General features: G+C 42.1%; 1 protein-coding gene across 1 annotated transcript in view; it reads right to left on the bottom strand.

The window, feature by feature from the left end:
- The window catches only part of LOC138675258 (annexin A1-like), a 41,934-nt gene extending 23,946 nt beyond the window's left edge, over positions 1 to 17,988 (bottom strand). Inside the window, exons 1-9 of the mRNA XM_069763323.1 lie at positions 17,851 to 17,988; positions 13,140 to 13,220; positions 12,900 to 12,987; positions 11,641 to 11,735; positions 9,551 to 9,664; positions 8,959 to 9,049; positions 5,901 to 5,980; positions 5,519 to 5,575; positions 1,310 to 1,403 (exon numbers count right to left, since the gene is read on the bottom strand). Of these exons, the coding sequence (XP_069619424.1) occupies positions 1,310 to 1,403; positions 5,519 to 5,575; positions 5,901 to 5,980; positions 8,959 to 9,049; positions 9,551 to 9,664; positions 11,641 to 11,735; positions 12,900 to 12,987; positions 13,140 to 13,205 (685 nt within the window). The 5' untranslated portion in view covers positions 13,206 to 13,220; positions 17,851 to 17,988. The remainder of the gene's footprint in view (positions 1 to 1,309; positions 1,404 to 5,518; positions 5,576 to 5,900; positions 5,981 to 8,958; positions 9,050 to 9,550; positions 9,665 to 11,640; positions 11,736 to 12,899; positions 12,988 to 13,139; positions 13,221 to 17,850) is intronic.
- Between the last annotated feature and the right edge of the window lie 3,622 nt (positions 17,989 to 21,610).

The following is a 21,610-nucleotide window of genomic DNA, read 5'->3' on the forward strand; positions in this document are numbered from 1 at the left end:
TATATGGGGCAAATGTCTGTATGGAGCATCTTATGGGGTCATAATCAGCATTTGTGCAGCATTATATGGGGCAAATGTCTCTATGGAGCATCTTATGGGGTCATAATCAACATTTGTGCAGCATTATATGGGGCATATTTTAATATGGAGCATCTTATGGAGCCCATCATAAACTGTATGGAGCATTATATGGGCTCCTGATTCAATATGGATATTCAAAAACACTTTACCTACTGATGTCTCAATGAATTTTACTTTTATTGGTATCTATTTTTATTTATGACATTTACCATTAGCTGCTGCATTTTCCACCCTCGGCTTATACTCGAGTCATTAAGTTTTCCCAGTTTTTTGAGGCAAAATTAAGGGTCTCGGCTTATACTTGGGTTGGCTTATACTCGAGTATATACGGTAATTCACTAAAATCCATGTACTTGTTGCAGAAACAGCCCAATTAGCATGTATGGTGAAATATATTTTTAGTAGCATAAAGTTGACATCAGGTCTGCGAAATGTAAACACACGCAAACTATACACTTCTAAGTGTCTACTTTTAGTCATGGCAAAAAGCATAAAACACAAACTTCTATGTGAAAAAAAGAATGAACTTTTACTTTTTTTTACATTTGATCCGTAGTTAACTAGTAGTGATAAGCGAGTATTCTCGTTACTCGAGATTTCCCAAGCATGCTCGGATGATCTCCGAGTATTTGGATGTGCTTGGAGATTTAGTTTGTGCCACCATAGCTGCATGATTTGCGGCTGCTAGACAACCTGAACACATGTGGGGGTTGACTGTTTGTTAGGAAATATCATGCAGCTATGCAGACAGAAACAAAATCGCCGAGCACATCCAAGTACTCGGAGGACACCCGAGCGTGCGTGGGAAATCTCGAGTAACGAGTATACTCGCTCATCACTATTAAAGGGACACTGTCACCTGAATTTTGAGGGAACAATTTTCTGCCATAGGGGCGGGGTTTTCGGGTGTTTGATTCACCCTTTCCTTACCCGCTGGCTGCATGCTGGCTGCAATATTGGATTGAAGTTCATTCTCTGTCCTCCATAGGACACGCCTGCGCAAGGCAAGATTGCCTTGTGCAGGCATGTACTACGGAGGACAGACAATGAACTTCAATCCAATATTGCAGCCAGCATGCAGCCAGCGGGTAAGGAAAGGGTGAATCAAACACCCGAAAACCCCGCCTCCATGGCTGAAGATTGTTCCCTCCAAATTCAGGTGACAGTGTCCCTTTAACTAGTTATATAAAAATTCTGCTAGCAGATTACTTCATCCTAGTAAACTCACCTTTCTGGAGGTGGCTGGAACTGCGGGTTGTAAGAATATTGATGAACACAGAAACATCTGTTCCTTTTTTCTTTTCACCTGCATCATACAGGGCCTAGGAAAAGTAAGAAGATTAAGTAAAAAGTCAAAATCTTGCAAAAAAAAAAAAGTTTTAAAACGTCTTCAAACTATCTATGGTATGTTCACATCACGTCTTTTTCAGGTGGAATTGCTGCAAAAAATGGACATAATGCACAGCAATGTCAAAACTACATTGCAGTGCGCATGTTCCGGCTAATGACACTCCTTTTAACCTCTTTAGGGTTCAAAAACCCTGGAGCTGTTAAAAGAAGTAACCTGTTCATTCATCTGGTGGCTTTATTTGGAAGCCAGCAACTCTTTATAGAAGATATAGGAAGAAAATGCTGGCGAAGCCACCATGAAAATGTAAGCGAACTTGGTAGCAGAGCCATTTCGAGTTTTTTCCTGAAGCCGTTTTGTGATAGAAAACAAAGGGTCTGTTAAAAATTAAAAATGTCGTGAGCACGTACTACTAGACTGCATTAAAAAGCACTTCAAAAGCCTCATCAGACTTGAAAACCTGATCCAAAACACCTGGATTCCTGACATGGATTTTTGTTGAAAACCACATCAGGTTTGTCTGTTTGGAGAAAACTGTGTGAATATACCGTAAGGCCACATGTGAAGTGTATTCAGTATTTTACATCAGTATTTGGAAGCCAAAATAAAGAGTGGGTGAAAAATGCAGATGTGGGGACATGTTTCTATTAGGGCTTATAGTCATCTGCGTCTAAATCGGACTAGGGCCATCCTATAAAAAAATCAGATTGCACTCTGACTAATGTTATTCGCTGATTCAGTGTTATCTGAGATTATTTTCCTCTGGTCGGATCGGACTGAGTAAAAAATCATAGCATGCTGCAAGTGGCCGCATATATCAGACGAGACTTGCCAGTGCAAGTTCGTGGGGGCAAGAAAAAAATCATCTCATAGGAAACCCAACAAATATAATAGAATACATAGATAAAAAGATGTTGCTAAGAAATAAAATTAGTGCAGTATGCATAGCTTACTGTACATGTATTTAGCTAATAATGAAATGATTTTTATTAACTAGCTGAGGGAAAGCAGACAGCTGAGATCTGGTCTTAATAGTCTAGGAAGGGGGCAATAAAAATGTAACTTCCCAGGCTATTAATATCAGCTCACAGCTGTCTACTTAACACTTGTCAATGCACCAGGTAATGGTTTGGGGTTGATAAATACTGATAAATATCTAGTACTGCAGGTGTCCGTGTCAGTCTTGAAGAAAGATTAGTGCTATCCCTCACCAATTTTTTTTTTTTATCATCATTGCCATGATGTTTGTTAAAGGGGGGGTATGTCACTCAGCTACGCTGGATGGACTTGGTAATCGATTCATGGTTTAGTTATTGAATTGTTTAATTGATTAAAGAGTGATCCATATTTTTCCATGTTATTTATTATTGGGTTACCTCATTAATAAACATGGTGGCCGAGTCAGTCCACATTTCTGGAGTTTGCTATTTATTGAATGAATGACCTTTAAGGTTTTTATGTTTGGGGCTTGTGTTACCATGTCTAGAGTGCCTAATTATTTATGTATATAGCATATGTTTCATACCTATCAAGTATCATACATTGTGGAACCCCAACACATCCTTTTTGGCATATATTTATCTAGCATACTCTAGGGCAAGAGTGGGGAACCTCAGGCCCACTGGCCATTTACAGCCCACAATGACATTTTCTCTAGTCTATGGGCCGGCAGCTGCGTTTTAACGGCTGCCAGTCTTTAAATGTTTTCTTAGTCTGCGAACATGTGCACACAGCGTTCTGTACTGAACACTGCGGCATGTGCAATGAAATACTAAGTTGTGAGGCTGGCTAGTGCCAACATCAGGACATATTTGGGGGTGGAGTTAGTGGGTTGGGGTTATAGCTGTGGTTGGGGTTAGGGTTGTGTTGGAGTTAGGGTTATGTTTCAGTTAGATGGTAAAGTTGGGGTTACAGTTGTATTGGGGTTACGGTTATGGTGTTGGGGTTACTGTTGTGTTGGGGTTACTGTAGGGTTGGGGTTAAGGTTGTGGTTAGAATTGGGGGTTTCCACTGTTTAGGCACATCAGGGGGTCTCCAAATGCGACATCATGTCCGCCATCGATTCCAGCCAATTTTACATTCAAAAAGTCAAACAATGCTCCCTCCCTTCTGAGCCCTGTCATGTGCCCAAACAGTGACTTACCCTCACATACGGGGTATTGGCGTACTCAGGACAAATTGCACATCAAACTTAGTGGTCCATTTTGTCCTGATACCCTTGTGAAAATAAAAAAGTTTGGGTTTAACGTTAATTTTTTTGTGAAAAAGTTTTGTTTATTTTTTTCCTTCCTGAATGTTTAATAAACTTCTTGAATGTGGTTTTGGTCACCTTGAGGGGTGCAGTTTTTAGAATGGTGTCACTTTTGGGTATTTTCTGCCATATTGACCCCCCAAAGTCACTTCAAATATGATGTGGTCCCTAAAATAAATGGCTTTGTAAATTTTGTTGGAAAAACGAGAAATCGCTGGTAATTTTTAACCCTTATAACGTCCTAACAACATAAAAAATTATGTTTCCAAAATTGTGCTGATGTAAAGTCGACATGCGGGAAATATTATCTATTAACTATTTTGTGTGACACGACTCTCTGATTTAAGGGCACACAAATTAAAAGTTTGAAAATTGTAAAATTTTCAAAATTTTTTACCAAATTTCCGTTCTTTTCATAAATAAATGCAAGGCAAATCGAAGATTTACCACTATCATGAAGTACAATATGTCATGAAAAAATATTCTCAGAACCAGTGGGATCCGCTGAAGCGTTCCAGAGTTATTACCTCATAAAGTGACAGTGGTCAGAATTGTAAAAATTGGCGTGGTCATTAAGGTAAAAATTGGCTCGGTCACTAAGAGGTTAATGAAACTGTTTTATATCTTAGTTGTAAGTTTAATTATAATAAAGGTCTTGGCCATTATTTATCCATGACATTTAATGTGATGGGTCATTTTTTAGGTAATATGGTTAAGTTGATAATTTTTTTTATTGGGTTATGCAATGTTATGGGAGATTTTCCTGCCAAATGCTGGTATAGTACATAACAAATGAGGTGTAAATCGCATCTAGCACTGTGTACAATAGAGCGTCAGTAGTCTGAAAATGTATGAGCACTTGCAAGTACATCTTTCATATTATTGTGCATAAATCAGTTCTTAAAAACGGTAGCAGTATGCAATTTTTTTTAAACTACACAACTCCATTGCGTTGGCTTGTATGTTTTATGTTTGTCCTGTAGGTGGCAGTGTAGTTACATGGTAAGATGTAGTGGGAACTTTATACCACAGTATGTATTGCTGAATCAAGATGGAGGTAGAAAAAACTGGAAGAACAATAAGCGCTATAGGGTTTTATCTGAGTGAGAATGGTACTCACCTGGAATGGTGACCACAACCACTAAAAGGCTCAAGGCAGCTGAGGTAATAACTGAAATGGAATGATAGGGTTAATTCTGCACTATCGGTAGACAAAGATGGAAGAGAAGAGCGGTATCCAGGAATGTGATTTATTTGTCAACGTGTTTCGAAGTTCTAAACTTCTTCATCAGGAAACTGTGGTTTGTTCTGATGTAGAAGTTTGGAACTTGGAATCGCATTGACAAATAAATCACATTCCTGGATACCGCTCTTCTCTTCCATCTTTGTCTACTGATTGAGTGCAGAATTAACCCTATCATTCCATTCCAGCTGAATTTAGGAAGGTATTTTCTGGTCCCTTTTACATATGTCTGTTAAAGGGACACTGTCACCTGAATTTGGAGGGAACAATTTTCAGCCATAGGGGCGGGGTTTTCGGGTGTTTGATTCACCCTTTCCTTACCCGCTGGCTGCATGCTGGCCGCAATATTGGATTGAAGTTCATTCTCTGTCCTCCATAGTACACGCCTGCGCAAGGCAAGATTGAGGCGAGGCAAGTGAGCATACTCAGAAATCTCGAGTAACGAGTATACTCGCTCATCACTACAGTAATTAACTCATTTTATTTAACTTCTACCATTGACACAACCCGGGGCTTAATATTGCCAGCTCTGTAACTACCAGAGCTACATCCTATTAGCGCCGACATACAGAAAAATGAAAAAGGATTTACTTACCCTGGCATCATTATCCACCAGCTCATCATTCACCCGAGTATCTTCACTGCGGTCACCCTACAATACATGTACAGATTATACACCAGCGTTATATCTAAACTAGGGGTACAGTAATAATCAAAACATTCTCTAATAAATCTAATATAGCCATATAAAAGTCATTTGTGTATGATTCCTGATAGGGCTGGGTTTACACTGCATCTTCTGACTACTGTAAGCATCCATGCCATTTAGATGTACACTTATACAGCGTAATAGATGTACACAGCTGGGCTACCTCCCTCTAAAGGCCCGACAGCAGAAACATAGCCTGAATCTAGGGTCTGTACGCCCTTATCCTGTACGCCATGCAGATCTTACTAAATATACCGTACACACATACCTTTGCGAGTGCAAGCAATGCTTTTTGGAAATCTCCAGATGTATCAGAAGTTATGTCCTTTGCCAGATCGTTCTTGTATACTGTAACATAAAGATGAATATTTGCTATTAGGAGCTACACAATTGTTAAGCGATCCTTACATATATTGCAGCTGTCAAAGAGCCGCGAGACATGCAGCCAAGGCGACTCGAACATAATATTAAAGCATGCCGAAGCACACGGGCGTGATCGGATAACACCTTGCCAAGCACACTCGCTCATCACTAATCATCACTACATGAATACATCACCAAAACCACGGTTTTATGAAAGATGTATTTGTCCGATGGCAGACGCAAAAAAACATCAAACGTATCCCTTAATCTGTAGTGGGATCTGCTTATTTTCTGTTAGGGTATCTTCCAAATACTGGACACCTTAATTGAAACTGAACGGCCCCCACTATACTTAAGCTATATTTGTTTCCATGACTATCCTTGGGCTTGACATTTCAAATATAGGACGTCAGGGATGAATATCAATATTTTTCGACAGTATTGCAAAAATGGTCCGCAAATAATAATTGATTCTATATCTAAGTTTGAAATTGCACTCCCTGTTAAGTCACATCCCTAAAATATACTGCTTTTTTACTTTTGCTGGTATTTTGGGGTGAAAAAGGTAAGAATTTTAGTGGAACTGGTCATCAGAGCTTGTTATCTAACCCATCGGTGGGCAAAGGGAAGGTGCGTTGAGGGTCCTGTCATCTTAGTCTCTGACCCATTCTTTTGATTTTGGGCAGGATGGGGCGCCATTGGCTTCATCTGCATATGGCACCAAAATGCCAGCATAATATAATGGCATATAACGGCAAAGACCCTGATTACAGTGATGTAATACTTAGCTTACTTGGTGTAGGAGTTTTGATGCAACCACTTTTTCTTTGCTGCAGATTTGTTTTTTACCTTGAGGTGCCAGTCCAGTGCAGAGACATGTTGGTTAATAAAAACCTACATTTAATACCTTGAAAAATTCTTCATTTCGGCAAGCCCATTTTTAATTTATGATATAGTATATGTCTTTTGTAATAGTGCATTCCATATGCTCACTACTACTACTGGTTCTAAATAGATGTTGATAGCCTTTCATTATAAGAGAGACCAGCCAATCCATTCAATAGAAGGGTGTTTAACTACTATGATACTATGATATTGCTGGCCTATTCGTAGTAGGAGTCTTCAACCTATAGGTCATGCCCATCAATATCAGGTCACTAGGGATCTGACAACTGGAACTGCAGCGCCCCAGAGACCTGGTCGTTGCAGTATGGCGCTCTGCCGCTAAGGGGAGCAGCGGTACGTCTGATGGCACTAAGGAGTTCTCCTGACCAGGTATCACCAGAACACATTACACTTCACACTCCGGCCACTAGGGGGAGAAAAAGGCTTTATTTATTGGGCCACTCCTCACACTGGTAAAACTAGGGGCTGGGGAGGAAGTTAGTCAGAAGCTGACTGGGTTGGAACCAGGCAACATCCCGTGGCAGGGGGTGTTGCAGGGAGAAGGCACATGGGGGTCCCTGTCAGGCGTGGGAACCTAGCAGGTGCCTAGCGAACAGAACAGAACGTGACGGAACCGTGCCTGCACACCCTGCGGCGGTATCCTAAGAAAGAGACACGAAGGGAAGGATATTGTGGAACCGTGTAAACGAGATCAAGCATAAGAGTCGTGCCGAGAGAGAGAAATGCAACATCTTACTGAGGCGCATAGTCGGTGGCCGGAACACCGTAGGAGTAACTGACTTCAGGCTTTACTTCAAACTCCGCTGGACAGTCAGTCATAGGTTGGCTGTCTACCTTCTACACCTACGAAGACATAGGGGGCAACATTGGGAGAGAGGCGTCTCTAGGGTCCCGGAAGACCTCCAAGCCTTCCCGTCATGCGGCTCGCGTCCTAGCCATAACATACCTGGGGGATGTTAGAAACTAGTAACATCTGGAACCAAAGAACGAGAGAGAGCTGTAGATAACGAACGAACGAGAACAGCAGTTGTGAGGACTATTCCGAATGCTCAGCAGGATAGGACTACAACACACAGGCGCTAGTGGTAGGCAACGATTTCCATCTGTGAAGGAAACTCTGGATGTGCCCATCGGACCGGCCGGTCTCTGCTAGCCCTGTTAAACGTACTCTGGATAGAGGATCTTGAAGCCTTCAGTAAAGAGGTAAAGAGACTGCAACCTTGTATCCTCGTTATTGACTGTACCTCACACCATCACCATCCACCTTACTGGGAAGCCCTGGGGACATACTTCACCTGTGGGAATGTATACCATCCAGCTGCCATTCCATCACCCCAGTGGACCCCATAGCAGCGTCGGTCACCCTGACCGAACACCACAGGTGGCGTCACGAACCCCTGACAGACTGCAATACTACACTCATTGGACGCTCCTTAGCAGGGTCGCGGACCGGGTCTAGCCACCATGACAGCCTCAGAACCGAACCAGAGAGGCCCGGTACCGAAACGCGTGGCCCTGTGTCTGGGGGCGCTCCAGAACCTTCACTGATCAGATGTTCTGAGCTCCAGCAATGACCAAATATTAACAGTTGCACAGCTGAACACCACCAGATCAGATAATATTCAAATGAATTTGGAGATGACCTGCAGTACTCAGCAGTTAATGCAACAGTATAGTTCCATCCACCACGGATATGAGAAGAGCTGATCGCGCAGGTGTTGAGTGTAAGACCGCACCATTATGATATTGACAGCCTATCCTATGAAACGGCCATCAATGTCATAGTAGTGAAACACACCTGTGAACCATTTCTAGCTTTCAAATAATATTTTTAAAATATACAGCCCCAAAATGATTCCTATGTTTAAAATGTGGTCTTATGAAGTATTTTTCAAGGGATAATATTAGATTGGGACCATTATTCTTCATAACACAATGAAGAATTTTGAAAATGATTAATTCATCTAATTGGAGGATATAACCCGGAGCATGACAGCAACTAATATTAAGGATCATAAAGAACCCTAAAGATTGAGTTCATCATTTCCATTACTTACATTCTTTGTAAACTCTGTTGATTTCTCTGAGCTCCTTGTTTGTTCTTGATGCTAAGATTTCAATAAGAGCATCCTCATCAGTTCCGAGCCCCTTTAGAGATTGAAAGTATAAAATTGGTTACGTGGATGCCAAACCTAGATGAATTATGGGTTTAAAGGAGTTGTCCACTAATTTGACAACCTTATGTCATTACACATATTTGGTTCTAAGAAATTGAAAACATTTATACTCATTTTGCGTGGCGGTGTCATTCCTGCTGCAGCATTGTAGAAACTCACATTCCCGGTGGTCACCGGAGATTGTTATGACACGTGAGCCCAGTGCCCAATCATTGCTGCTTTTACCTTCCCAGCCTTCAGATGTATTAGTAATCAAGAGAAAGTGAGTGCCCTGTCGCAGCTCTCACTCCCTCTTGATTACTGATACGTCCAAAGGAAAGGACAGTAACACCAGCAATGATTGGACGCTGGGATCACATATCATAACAACCTCAGGTGACCGCCGGGAATGCGAGTGTCTACACCGCTGTACTGCATACACAATGACACTGTAACCAAAGAAATAGTCAATATTTTCTCATCTGTAATGTACCTTGGTGGCATGTTTAAGTTCCTGAGCGTCAAATTCAGCTGGCGTTTTCAGCAGAGCCAAAACAACCTCCTCATAGTGACCAGAAAGGGCCTTCTTCAAAGCATCCTCTAGAGGCTTGAAAAACATAAAAGTAACAATGACATACAAGCTTTAGCATATTTTTTTACATTTATTTTTACATCTGTGACTTTCTCCATTAATTCCTACCGGAGCTTCTATAGAAACTAGTTTGCAAGTGTGATAATGTGTGGCCATTTCAATGGGAGTGTTTGTGGCAAACTTCATTCATTGTTCTTATGATAGATGGAATCTACATTTATTGGACATTTATGTCATACGTTTATCAAAATGCCATAAATGTTCAGGTTGGAGGAGGAGACGTGTAATAATTGACAGCCTTCCTTGTGTGAGATTGCAGGGATAACTGTCAGTCATTAAGAGGGACCACCTACTGAACTACCGACTTGGTTTCTTAGTTTTTAAAAAAGCTGATTTAAATGAACAGATTGCTAGGTATACTATCTTTTTTTTTCTAACCACTATATATGAATTTGCTTAGCTCCACCTTTGACAAGCTACCTGCAGATGAAGCAACGCACTGACTTTAAAGAGATCTTAACAGTTGACACATGCGGCCCAATCCATGGGCAGCATGTTTCAGGCATTGGCTGAGATCATACATGTTTGACTCTGAAACTATATGGCATTTCAGAAAAAAACATAATTTTACAGCTGCCAGAGATGGAGCAGCACTGGGAACTAGTGAGACAGGCGGGTCCCCTGGGGCTTCTCCCTACCTACTAGCCTGGGTTAACATGGTCTCTGCTACACATGAAGGCAGATACCTGTCAATCCAGGGTAGTGGGCAGGGAGAAGCAGCTGGGGACCTTTGTATTTGACTAATCTACATCATGGCTGCTATTAAAGTATGTTTTTCTCTGAAATGTCACTTCGTTTCAGAGTCAAACATATCTGGATGTGATCATATAGTCAATGCCTAATACATGCTGCCCATGATCAGTGGCCAGGTTCACCTTAAGCCAAGATGTCCTGAGTAAAAGTCAAATCACTAATGTTCCAATGTGGCTTAGATATGATATATATCAGACAACTTTCAATGATTTGCAAAAATTATATTTCTGAAAATAACTTTTTGCAATGTGTACTAGTAAAGAATTATCCTCTTTATAATAATGTATAAATAGATATGGTATGTAGCTGGATAGTATATTTTTGTCAGGGACATGTCAGCTCTCCTGATATATCTGTCTAATGACTAACTATCATATAAATTAAAACAAATCAATTTCTCTAAAAACACCATTGTATTTTTCTTGGAATTCATCCTAACAAATTGACATCACCATTCGTTTGTCATTATGCCGTGTCTTCATTTTTTTGCCTCTGTGGATCAGTCATGGCTACTTGGACTACTTTTCCTGACCCTGATAGATGCAATTATTTCTTAATCTTACTGCTACTGTATATGACAGTGAAATTTCTTAGCGAGTACCAGCTAAGGCTACTTTCACACTAGCGTTTTTTGCAATACGTCGCAATGCGTCACTTATGGGAAAAACGCATCCTGCAAAGTTGTTTGCAGGATGCGTTTTTGCCCCATAGATTAACATTAGCGACGCATTGCGGCGCATTGACACACGTCGCAACCGTCGTACGACAGTTGCGCCGTGTTGTGGCGGACCGCTGGGAGCAGAAAACATTACATGTAAGGTTTTATGCTGCCGACGGACCGCTTTTTCCGACCGCGCATACGCGGCCGGAACTCCGCCCCCACCTCCCCGCACCTTACAATGGGGCAGTGGATGCGCAGGAAAAATGCATCCACTGCCTCCGTTGTGCGGCGCATTCACTGCTAGCATCAGAACCTCGGTCGCAGTGCGTCGGGCCGAGTCCGACGCTAGTGTGAAAGTAGCCTTAATTGCTGCGCTAGTCATTTAGATTGGTGATCACCACAAAGAAAATATATAGATTTTCCAGTCCCTTTATATCCTGACTGAACATCTTATCTAGATTATTATACATGCCCTTCTCACAGAGGTGGACTTTTGGAGGTATCTTACTATACTGACCTTTCCAGTGGAGCTCTTGTAGGCTGCCTTAATGGCCTGGCGCTGGGCGTTATTTCTCTTTGTCAAAATATTAGTTATAGTTGCTTCATCGACACCTTTCAAAAGAAAAAATTCCAAAGATGAAAATTGAAGTAAGTTTTGACTTGCCGCCTTCTTTAATAAATATCATATATACAGCCTTTGACTGTAATACATCGTTGGGCCAATATGTACAGTATATATGACCCATCATTTAGGGAAACTAACTTAAGGACTTAATGTAATTGGTTTATAACATTTTTTAGCAACTGGAGATTTACAATAGTAGCTTATATGTGTACACAGATGTGTGTTGTGTGGATATGCAATTCACCACCTATATTCTGTGATGGGGCTATGCTGCACCTCTGTGTGTTTCTGGGGCACATAAAAGATTTTGCCATATGACTTTGTGAGAAAAAAGATTAGTTAATGACGTATACCGGTCAATTCAAGTTTTAAATAGTAGTATATCACCTGTGTTTCCAAGCATTCTCAAAGGAGTTGCTTACTACTTGGATAACCCTTTCTCAAACACTATGTTTCACTGAAGTACAATAATAACACTCAGGAGACAATCATACTTTCAGTATTTGGTCAATATTTTACCTCAGTATTTGTAAGCTAAAACCAAGAGGGGAACAGAGGAAAAGTATAATAGAAACACGTTACCACAAATACTGAGGTAAAATACTGACCAAACACTGAACATGCCCTCATACTTACCTCCAGTGCCAGCACCTTTCCAGCAGTGTCGGCACTGGCTCTCTAAGGGCTGGTGTGACAATGTTATGTCACGCAATCCCTGAGGCCAATCAACTCTCACTTCTCTCCTCTCCTTTAGACATAACTGACATCCAGAGGAGAGCAGAGCTACGACTCCTCTCACACTTCCTTTGATGTCTGATTTGCCTGAAGGAAGGGAGAGTAAAGCAGCCACTCAATGGTCACATAACAATGTCACACAAACCACTGCTGGCGCCACTGGCATAGTGCCGGTACTGGAATTGACTATAGCTGTTATAATTTTATTTGGAGGAAACATAGTGATTGAGAAGGACAATACTCGGACAAACCCTTTAAGACTAATCAACATAATGTTTTGATATGATAAAATATAATCACTATAACACAATTACAGTTTTGAAGATGCTTGATTTATCCTTATTTTCATTAGGACAACTTTATTATTACATTTCTACACCGCCAGTAGCAATGAGGGTAAGAAGCCCCAGGTCTACCTTTAGCTTTGATGGCCCTGTCTATGGCTGTAGCATCTGCGGTTGCGTCATATGTTGGAGCCGCCTGAAGTCCCCCACTAGCTTTTTGCTAAAAAGTAAAAATTATCCATTATAAGACACATATTGAGCCAAAACAAAGCAAACCATTGTGTTAGCAAATACAACTATTACTATTTATTACACGTCAGAAAAGCAATAACTGAAGTGCAGGGCTATAGAAAATGTTCTGAGTATAATTACGGTTGCATGCTCAGCATTCTCATCCAGGTAAAAGGCCTGACGAAGGAACTCTTGCACAAAAGACATGGTGTAGATGAGGCTCTGCAAAGTAGGAAAAAAAGAGAAAAATTATTGTGCAATGAAAAAAAATAGTTGGATGCAAGCCTTAGAGACGGTGAACTGATTCTACATTGGTCTTTGGAACGGTTCAAACTTTTACTTAGTATGCAGTGATTTGCTTACAACTGTTAAAGTATGTTCACATATATGGCTAATAATAATAATAATATAATAAATAATAATAAAGCGCTGCGGTATATGTTGGCACCATACAAATAAAGATTATTATTATTATTATGTTCACGCAACATTTTTTCCAGGTGGCCAAAAACCTCAGTTTTTCTAGAGCAAAACACTTCAGGAATCGCTCCTTTTCTTTGGCATTTTGTAAACCCAAAGTGTCTTTTCTAGCACTTTTTTGTAGTTTCCTGAGCATTTTTCATTATTTTTTACAGTCGGCAGAGGTTTGTTAGCTTTTTACCAAGCATTTTTTTTTTTTTGGGGGGGGGGGGCGGGCAGACTTTTGTGTTGGAGTTTACTACACATTTTTTTAAACTCCACTCAACAATGAAGAAACCATTATTGGCGTTTGAGGCAAAAGCATTGACAAAACGCTCAATAAGATACCCGGGCATCTTTCCATTGACTTCTATTGTAAAGAGAGTCTTGAGCTAAAGATGCATCAAGAATTGTCAGGTCTCTTCTTTTAACCGCTTGACCTCTTTGGAAACCGGAAGCCATTAAAAGACGATCGGAATGGCATGGGCAAGTGGTTCAATGCACCGTCCCATGTACTTGTTTACCATCTATCTCCACCCTTTTCTGTCTCCTGCAAAATCAGAGCTGTCAATCAAGGAAGAGGAGGTGGCCATAGATGGAAAACAGGTAGGTGGGAAAGAGCACTGAACGTTTTGGCAACACTAAAAGAGCACCGAGCCCTTGCGCTTGGTTTGAACAGTCATCATGTGCTTTTAGACTCACCTTATCTTCTTGCCATAGCAGATTTGTCTATTAATGTGTTGTGTTCAGCAATGTTCAGGGCACACTATACAGAAACTGGTTCTGACATCATAACAGAGGCATTATGGATGGAAGTTATGTGGGTTCACCGCAACTGACAGTTATAGATAGAGATGGCATGCCAGTAGCCTGTGTTCACTTTTGTAAAATGGGGCTCTTTAATTGGTTATGTTATGGGTAGAGATCAGCGAATATGTTCGGCTCCCTAATTATTCGGCAAGCTATAGAGCTTAAAAGAATAACCTGCAGAGGGAACCCGGATACCTGGAGCGCTCCCAATAATCAGGGTCCAGTGCTACAGCTGCATGTGATGCGGCTGGGTGACAGTCACAACACACAGGCTCTCCATGCATGTACTGTAGCTGTCACACAGCCGCGACACATGCAGCTCTGGCGCCAAACAGCTGATCAGCTGGAGCACTCCAGGTATCCGGCGTCCCTCTGCAGCTTATTCGGTAAGCGCTAAAGGTTGCCGAATAAGGAGGGAGCCAAACATATTCACTCATCTCTAGTTATGGGATAACTGTGGCTCAGAGTGTTCTATAGTGAACATGGGTGAAAAAGGCCAATGGGGACCTGGAAAGTAAAGATTAAAGCAACATGCTGATAAGACCTATGAGCTATACCTTTCAGCAGTGGTGGTCTTTTTAATTATCTTATTCTCAATGCACAGGAAATCAGACCCTCCTTGTAATGAATCCTTGACTTACCACTTTCGCTTTTCTGATCTTAGTGATATGTACGTCGCTACTGAAACATTAGCAACTCTCCAAACATGAAAATGTATTACGCTTACCAACAGATTTAAAAAGTGGCCACATTTGTATACCTGGCAATACACCGTAACTAGGTGGCTCTAAATCTCTCATCCCACATGAGTAAAATGTTACGTTTTCCTTATAAAGCTGCAATGCATAATGTGACTCATTTCCTGTTACTAACATTTCCGCAGCAGGCTAGGAGCTAATTAAATACATAGACTTATTCTAAAATAAAAGTCCATCTTGGAAGTTTAGAAGAACTCTTTTTTGGACAAGAAATCGAGAAGGCCATGAGGATGATGCATTTTGCAAAAAAGGCTCACTGACCCAAAATATGCATCATGAGAAAAGAAAAGCATGTCAGATAACCAGCTAACATCTAACTTCAGCTTTTTTCTTTAAAAAGTGTTGCAAAAATCTGTACTGAATAGCGTATAATGTAGACTCTATACTATACACTATAGATACAGGCAAGGGCCTACGCTGACACAGGCACGGTGTAACATAGCCACCCTCTGCCACTTTCATTCATACAGAAGGACAAACCCTGGTTCGGTGGAACTTAGAAACAGAGTCTTCAAATGTGGACTCCCATGGCGGACTCAGTAGTGATTGGTGGTCAGCAGTGATGAGCGAGCTTGGGCGGATAAAGTGATATCTGACCATGCTCGAATGCTAATAGGGTATCTTCGGTGTGCTCTAATACTATGTTCGAGTCCCGCGGCTGCATGTCTCACGGCTATTCGAGAGTTGCAACACATACACAGATTGCCTAACAAATAGGCAATCCCTGCATGGGTTGCGTCTGTCGAACAGCCACGAGACATGTAGCCGCGGGGATTCGAACATAGTATTAGAGCACATCGAAGATAATCTATTATCACTCAGCCTTTTTAGCACGTATACGTATGTAAAAAAAAATTTAATCATGTACAGTTTTCTTTTTTTTGCAAGTTACTGCAGAAAAACGCCTGTTTTCAATGAACAGTCCATAAATTTATGGTTGGCAACCCAAACAACTGTGTAGTAGGAGATTGTTATGCTATGCAGGAGTAAAAGAAATGTGAAGAGATTTCACTATACCAGCGAATGGATGCCACACCCTGATTGGCAGAGGGTGTATTAAATATGTCAGAGTGTATTTGATTTTCATTTTTATATATTGTTGTATTTCAGTATTTTGAGGATAAAATGTATTACAGTATGATAATAAAAACATTCAGGCTCCGATTCTTGAAGACCAATGGTTTTCTCGCTGGTCTTGATGATGGGAGTAGGGGGGTCGTGGCATCAGATGCTCCGAATTTATGAAGGGGTCAACAGCTCTCTACGAGTCTGCAGTTTATGGCCAGTAGTGCATGCTTTCTTGTGCAACACCAGAAATCTTACTCCAGTCTCCAGCCCCTGACTGGGGTAAGATTTATGGTGTAGGTAACACCACAGCTCATCTGGAATTAGATGATCTGTAGCGTTTTTGCCCCCTCTGTGACCTATCCCAGTTCTGTCCAATTTGGTGGAGCTGGGAATACGGCAAAATTAAATTTGCAATAGTTTTTCAAAACAGCACCCCACCCCACCCCCCCCCTCCCCACCCTGGTTCATGGGCCGCAAATCGGCCACGTGGTCTGCTGCCATTGGTGGTACACCACAAAATTATTTTGTAAGGGCAGCAAAGTAAAACAGGATCACCCTAGCAGCAGTAGATGAAGGGAAGACTGGTCATCTCTTCCCTCTTGCCCCTTCTATACACAGGACATACAGCAAGCACAGAACACTCCTGTAGAAGTCAAAAGTTTGATTTCTGACTTTATAGCTGCATGTAATCATGTAATCTGAGAAAAAGAATTGTCACTGTATTAGCAAGTAGGGAGGAATGTTATAAGGGTTCAAATTGGAGAAATCCTGTGTGTCACCCTCTTCTGACCTCCAGAAGTAGTACACTCTTGGCGGCAGAAGGCTTTCTGGTTATTCCCTTCAGAAATGTATTTAATTATTAGCATTTTCCACAGTTTTCAAACAATTCAGTACTTTTATAAGTAAAATGTAGGATGGTAGGTTCACATTGCGTTAGTGCAGTCTGTTCAACGTATACATTAAACGGACTGCGTTAACGCAAGTGACGAAAAAGATCGCGTTTATGCGATCGCGATAGCGCAGATGCTCTATCTGTGCTATTGGGGATGGACCCAAAATCGCTGCAGACTGCGTCCGAGGTCCGTCACAGAATAACAGCACATCACTAACGCATGCCGATTATGACATGCGTTAGCGATGCGCTGCATAATGGCAGTCAATGGGTGCGCTAACGGATCCGTTACATAGCGTTAGTGCCGCTATGTAACGGATGCCGTCAGCGGACTGCACTTAACGCAATGTGAACCCAGCCTTAGGATGAAAAACACTCCTAGCCATACCCTTATTACAAATGCAGACATGACGAAAGTTGTCCTGAACTTGAAAAACCAGTTTCATAAGAATAGAAGAAAGTCTCCTTTTAAAGTTTGCTTTTATAGCATTAACTCAATACATGCAGGCATACAGCTTTATATACAGACTAATTATACAGATTTAGAGAATGCCTGGAAATAAAGCATTAAAATGTTTTTGTACAGTTTAAGGCCGGAGGTTACGTGTGACTCACAGTTTGGATTTCCTTCCCAATATGTTTCCATGGTTAAGAATGAAACCACAGAAATAGGAAATGAACTGTACTAAACTATTCTAAATTCCTACTCGTTATACTCTTCTAGTGCGTCTCACAGATCATTACAACATGTTTAACACACGCAGATAGCTTTGCTCTTACTCTGTTTTTAGCTCTAGAAGAAAAGAAAAGAAAGATAAGAAAAGCAGAAAAGATGTATAAAAAGAAAAACAAAGTAAAAACTTACGGATGAAGAGACTGTCTGCAGAGCCGACTCACAAATGCTAAGCAGAAGAATGCAGCCTTGGGCTTCTGATTTTTATAAGGACGTTTCAAAACCACACCTAGCAACTCAAGGATATTTTCTGTAACACCAGGATTGGCTGCTGGTTGTGAAGATGACATGTAAAGACCTCCCTCAAATCCAAATACATCATGCCACCCTTGCCTCTGGCAAACTTAACTGTGGTTTAGAAACACTTTATACAGTTGTTCACATGTGGAAGACTTTATATATGTTCAGTTGAAACCAGAAGTTTACATACACTATATAAAAAGACACATATGCATGTTTTCCTTAATATCTGACATGAAATCAAAATAAACCTTTCCTGTTTTAGGTCAATCAGGATTACCATAATTATTAATATTTGCCAAATGCCAGAATAATGAGAGACAGAATGTTTTAAGGCATTTTTATTACATACTGCAAAGTCTAAAGTTTACATATAATTCATTAGTATTTGGTACCATTGCCCTTAAACTGAATGACTTTGGTCAAACGTTTGGGATATCCTTCCACAAGCTTCTCACAATAGTTGGTCGGAATTTGGGCCCATTCCTCCAGATAAAACTGGTGTAACTGATCCAGGTTTGTAGGTCGCCTTGCGCGCATTTGCCTTTTCAGCTTTACCCATACATTTTCAGTAGGATTGAGATGAAGGCTTTGTGATGGCCACTCCAAAAACATTGACTTTGTTATCCTTTAGCCACTTTGTTACCATTTTGGCAATATGCTTTGGGTCATTGTCCATTTGGAAGACCCATTTCAGCCCAAGCTTTAAAGGGACTCTGTCACCTGAATTTGGCGGGACTGGTTTTGGGTCATATGGGCGGAGTTTTTGGGTGTTTGATTCACCCTTTCCTTACCCGCTGGCTGCATGCTGGCTGCAATATTGGATTGAAGTTCATTCTCTGTCCTCCATAGTACACGCCTGCGCAAAGTAATCTTGCCTTGTGCAGGCGTGTACTATGGAGGACAGAGAATGAACTTCAATCCAATATTGCAGCCAGCATGCAGCCAGCGGTTAAGGAAAGGGTGAATCAAACACCCGAAAACTCCGCCCATATGACCCAAAACCAGTCCCGCCAAATTCAGGTGACAGGTTCCCTTTAACTTCCTGGCTGATGTCTTGAGATGTTGCTTCAGTATTGCCACATAATCTACTTTTCTCATGATGCTTTCTATTTTGTGAAGTGCAACAGTTCCTCCTGAAGCAAAACAACCCCACAACATGATGCTAGTGTAACACCCCAGGTAACCGGTTGTCACAGTGATGTTGCCTTCCTTTTGGGTAGGGCAATATCAAGCTTGGAGGCAAGGAGGATTCTCTTTACCAGGTAATGCACCTACACACAACATATTCTAACTCCAGGCCAGAAGGGGAAGCTCATGACTCGGATTCAGGGGAGCTTCCCTTAGATAGATATATTCTTGGAGGAGGAGTTAGTCAGTTGGTCCAGGGAGACCAAAGAGAGCAGTCTGTTGGAGGGAGAGGAGAGAGAAGGAAGTCTGGAACAGAGAGCAGACAGCGGAGCCATGCAGCCAGGGCTGAGTTGCAGCTCCAGGGAAGGATGTGAACCCGAGGGGTTGAATGTAGTGGAGCTATTGAGGAAATAGGCACAGTGGAGAAAGCAAGGGGCTTAGAGAGGAACTGTGATCGGGCGCCCTCAGAGCCGAAGTGCAGGAACCAGGCACCGGGAGCCCGAGGCTGTGTTGTGCTCTAGGACACATAGCAGAACCGGAGGGCATAGCACTCTATGTTATTTGCCCATACCACGCCTGGAGGCGAAGCATCACCTGAAGAGCCCAGGTCTTGATAGAAACCCTATAAAATGGCTCAAGCTGCCCACCATACAGGTACCTGTCTCAGAACAGGAGAGAGAGGATTTTGCCAGCAAGCTACAGGCAGGGACCCGGCATATTAGCACTAGTAGGAAGGCTTATGGACCTCATCTGGGGGAGGGATTCTCTATTGCCTCCAGGCCGGCCGGACCATGCCTTGGATTATGGACTGCTACTGTCAATAAACCAGATAAAGTCTTTACAACTCTGTGCCCTCCACTTATTTGCTGGCATAAACCATCCTTGCCCATACACCTTGGGAGCCCTGGGGACCCCGCTTCACCTGTGGGAAGTGTAACAATCTTGCTGCAACAGCATCACCCCAGAGGACCCATTTAAGCAGCGTCGGTCCCCTCTGACCAAGAACCACAGGTGGCATCACGAATAGACTTTATTACCAAATTCCCATTAAAAGAACTTTCCCCTTTTAAGTGAGCGCCCAGTCGCAGTCACTGTGACATCCACTTTAAGTGCAACCGGAACCGGTACTGAGTACCCCACTGCCCAGGCGGGCGACTCACTGCCACCCCCATGTTTCACAGTCAGGATGGTGTTCATAGGCTTCCAAGCTTCTCCCTTTTTCCTCCAAACGTAATGATAGCCATTATACCCAAAAAGTTCAATTTTAGTTTCATCAGACCACAAGACGTCTCCAAAAATGTAAGTCTTTGTTCCTGTGTGCATTTGCAAGCATTAATCTGCCTTTTTATGTTTCTTTTGGAGTAATGGCTTCTTCCTGGCAGAGTGGCATTTCAGCCCATGTTAATACAGTACCCGTTTCTCTTTGGATATTGACACAATCTTACCAGCTTCTGCCATCATCTTCGAAAGGTCTTTTGCTTTTTTCCTTGGGATGATATGCACATGTCGGACCAAAGCACGTTCATCTCTGGGACACAGAACCCGTCTCCTTCCTGAGCGGTATGATGGCTGGACATTCCCATCTTTTTTGTATTTGCATATAATTGTTTGTAAAGTTAAACCAGGCACCTTCAGGTATCTTGAAATTGTACCCAAGGATGAGCCATACTTATGCAAGTCCACAATTCTCTTCCTAATATCTTGGCTGATTACTTGAGACTTTCCCATGATCTTATGTAAGGAGGATGACCGAGCTGCGGGTACCTGTATCGAGCCGGGTCTGGAATTGTTGAAGCTGTCTCCCATGTTGCCTGGGGGAAGTAATGAGGGACCGTACCGACCTCATGACCCGGGTAGGAGGGGTGCTATAAAAGAAAAAGTGCATGTAGTGGCGGGGGTTTGGCGTAAACAGACAGCGTGCAGCAGGGTGAGCAGTGTGTTCTGCCCACTGAGCACCGATGCTGTGATAGCCTGTAGCTGTCAGCTTCCGTGATGACCAGCAGGGCCGAGAAAGAGAGAGGTGTCGCACACCCAGAGACTGTGAGTACTGCACACATGCGGAGGAGAGACGGTCGAGTATTGGACATTCGTTTGCGGCCTACCCTGCCATCTGCTGGAAGACAGCCCATTCTCCATCCTGAGAGTGCTGCGGCCTGGTTTGCTCTGGCCTCACAAGTTGATGGAGTAGGAGCTCAGCAGAAGGTACTGGAGACTGACCGCTGCCTCCAGAAGATGGATCATTGTTCAAAGGACTTCCTCTGTGGACCTCTTACTGGCCGTCACCGGTGCTACAACCCCTGCAGGATCATCTGTGGTAGAGGAGCATTAAGAACACAATAAATTTAATAACTGGACTGCCAATATTTCGTTCTTGTTGTTTCTTCTACCTATTCTTTAACCGTTTATCTCTCTGCGAGGAGTTAATACCCTGTTTAAGTAAATTGTTAAGTTTGTTAACCCTTGCTCTCTCTCCTGCCTGTCACTGCATCCCGCAACATGCTTTCGGCTACACAAAGAAGCA

Source organism: Ranitomeya imitator, chromosome 1, assembly GCF_032444005.1.
Source record: "Ranitomeya imitator isolate aRanImi1 chromosome 1, aRanImi1.pri, whole genome shotgun sequence".
NCBI classification, from domain to species: domain Eukaryota; kingdom Metazoa; phylum Chordata; class Amphibia; order Anura; family Dendrobatidae; genus Ranitomeya; species Ranitomeya imitator.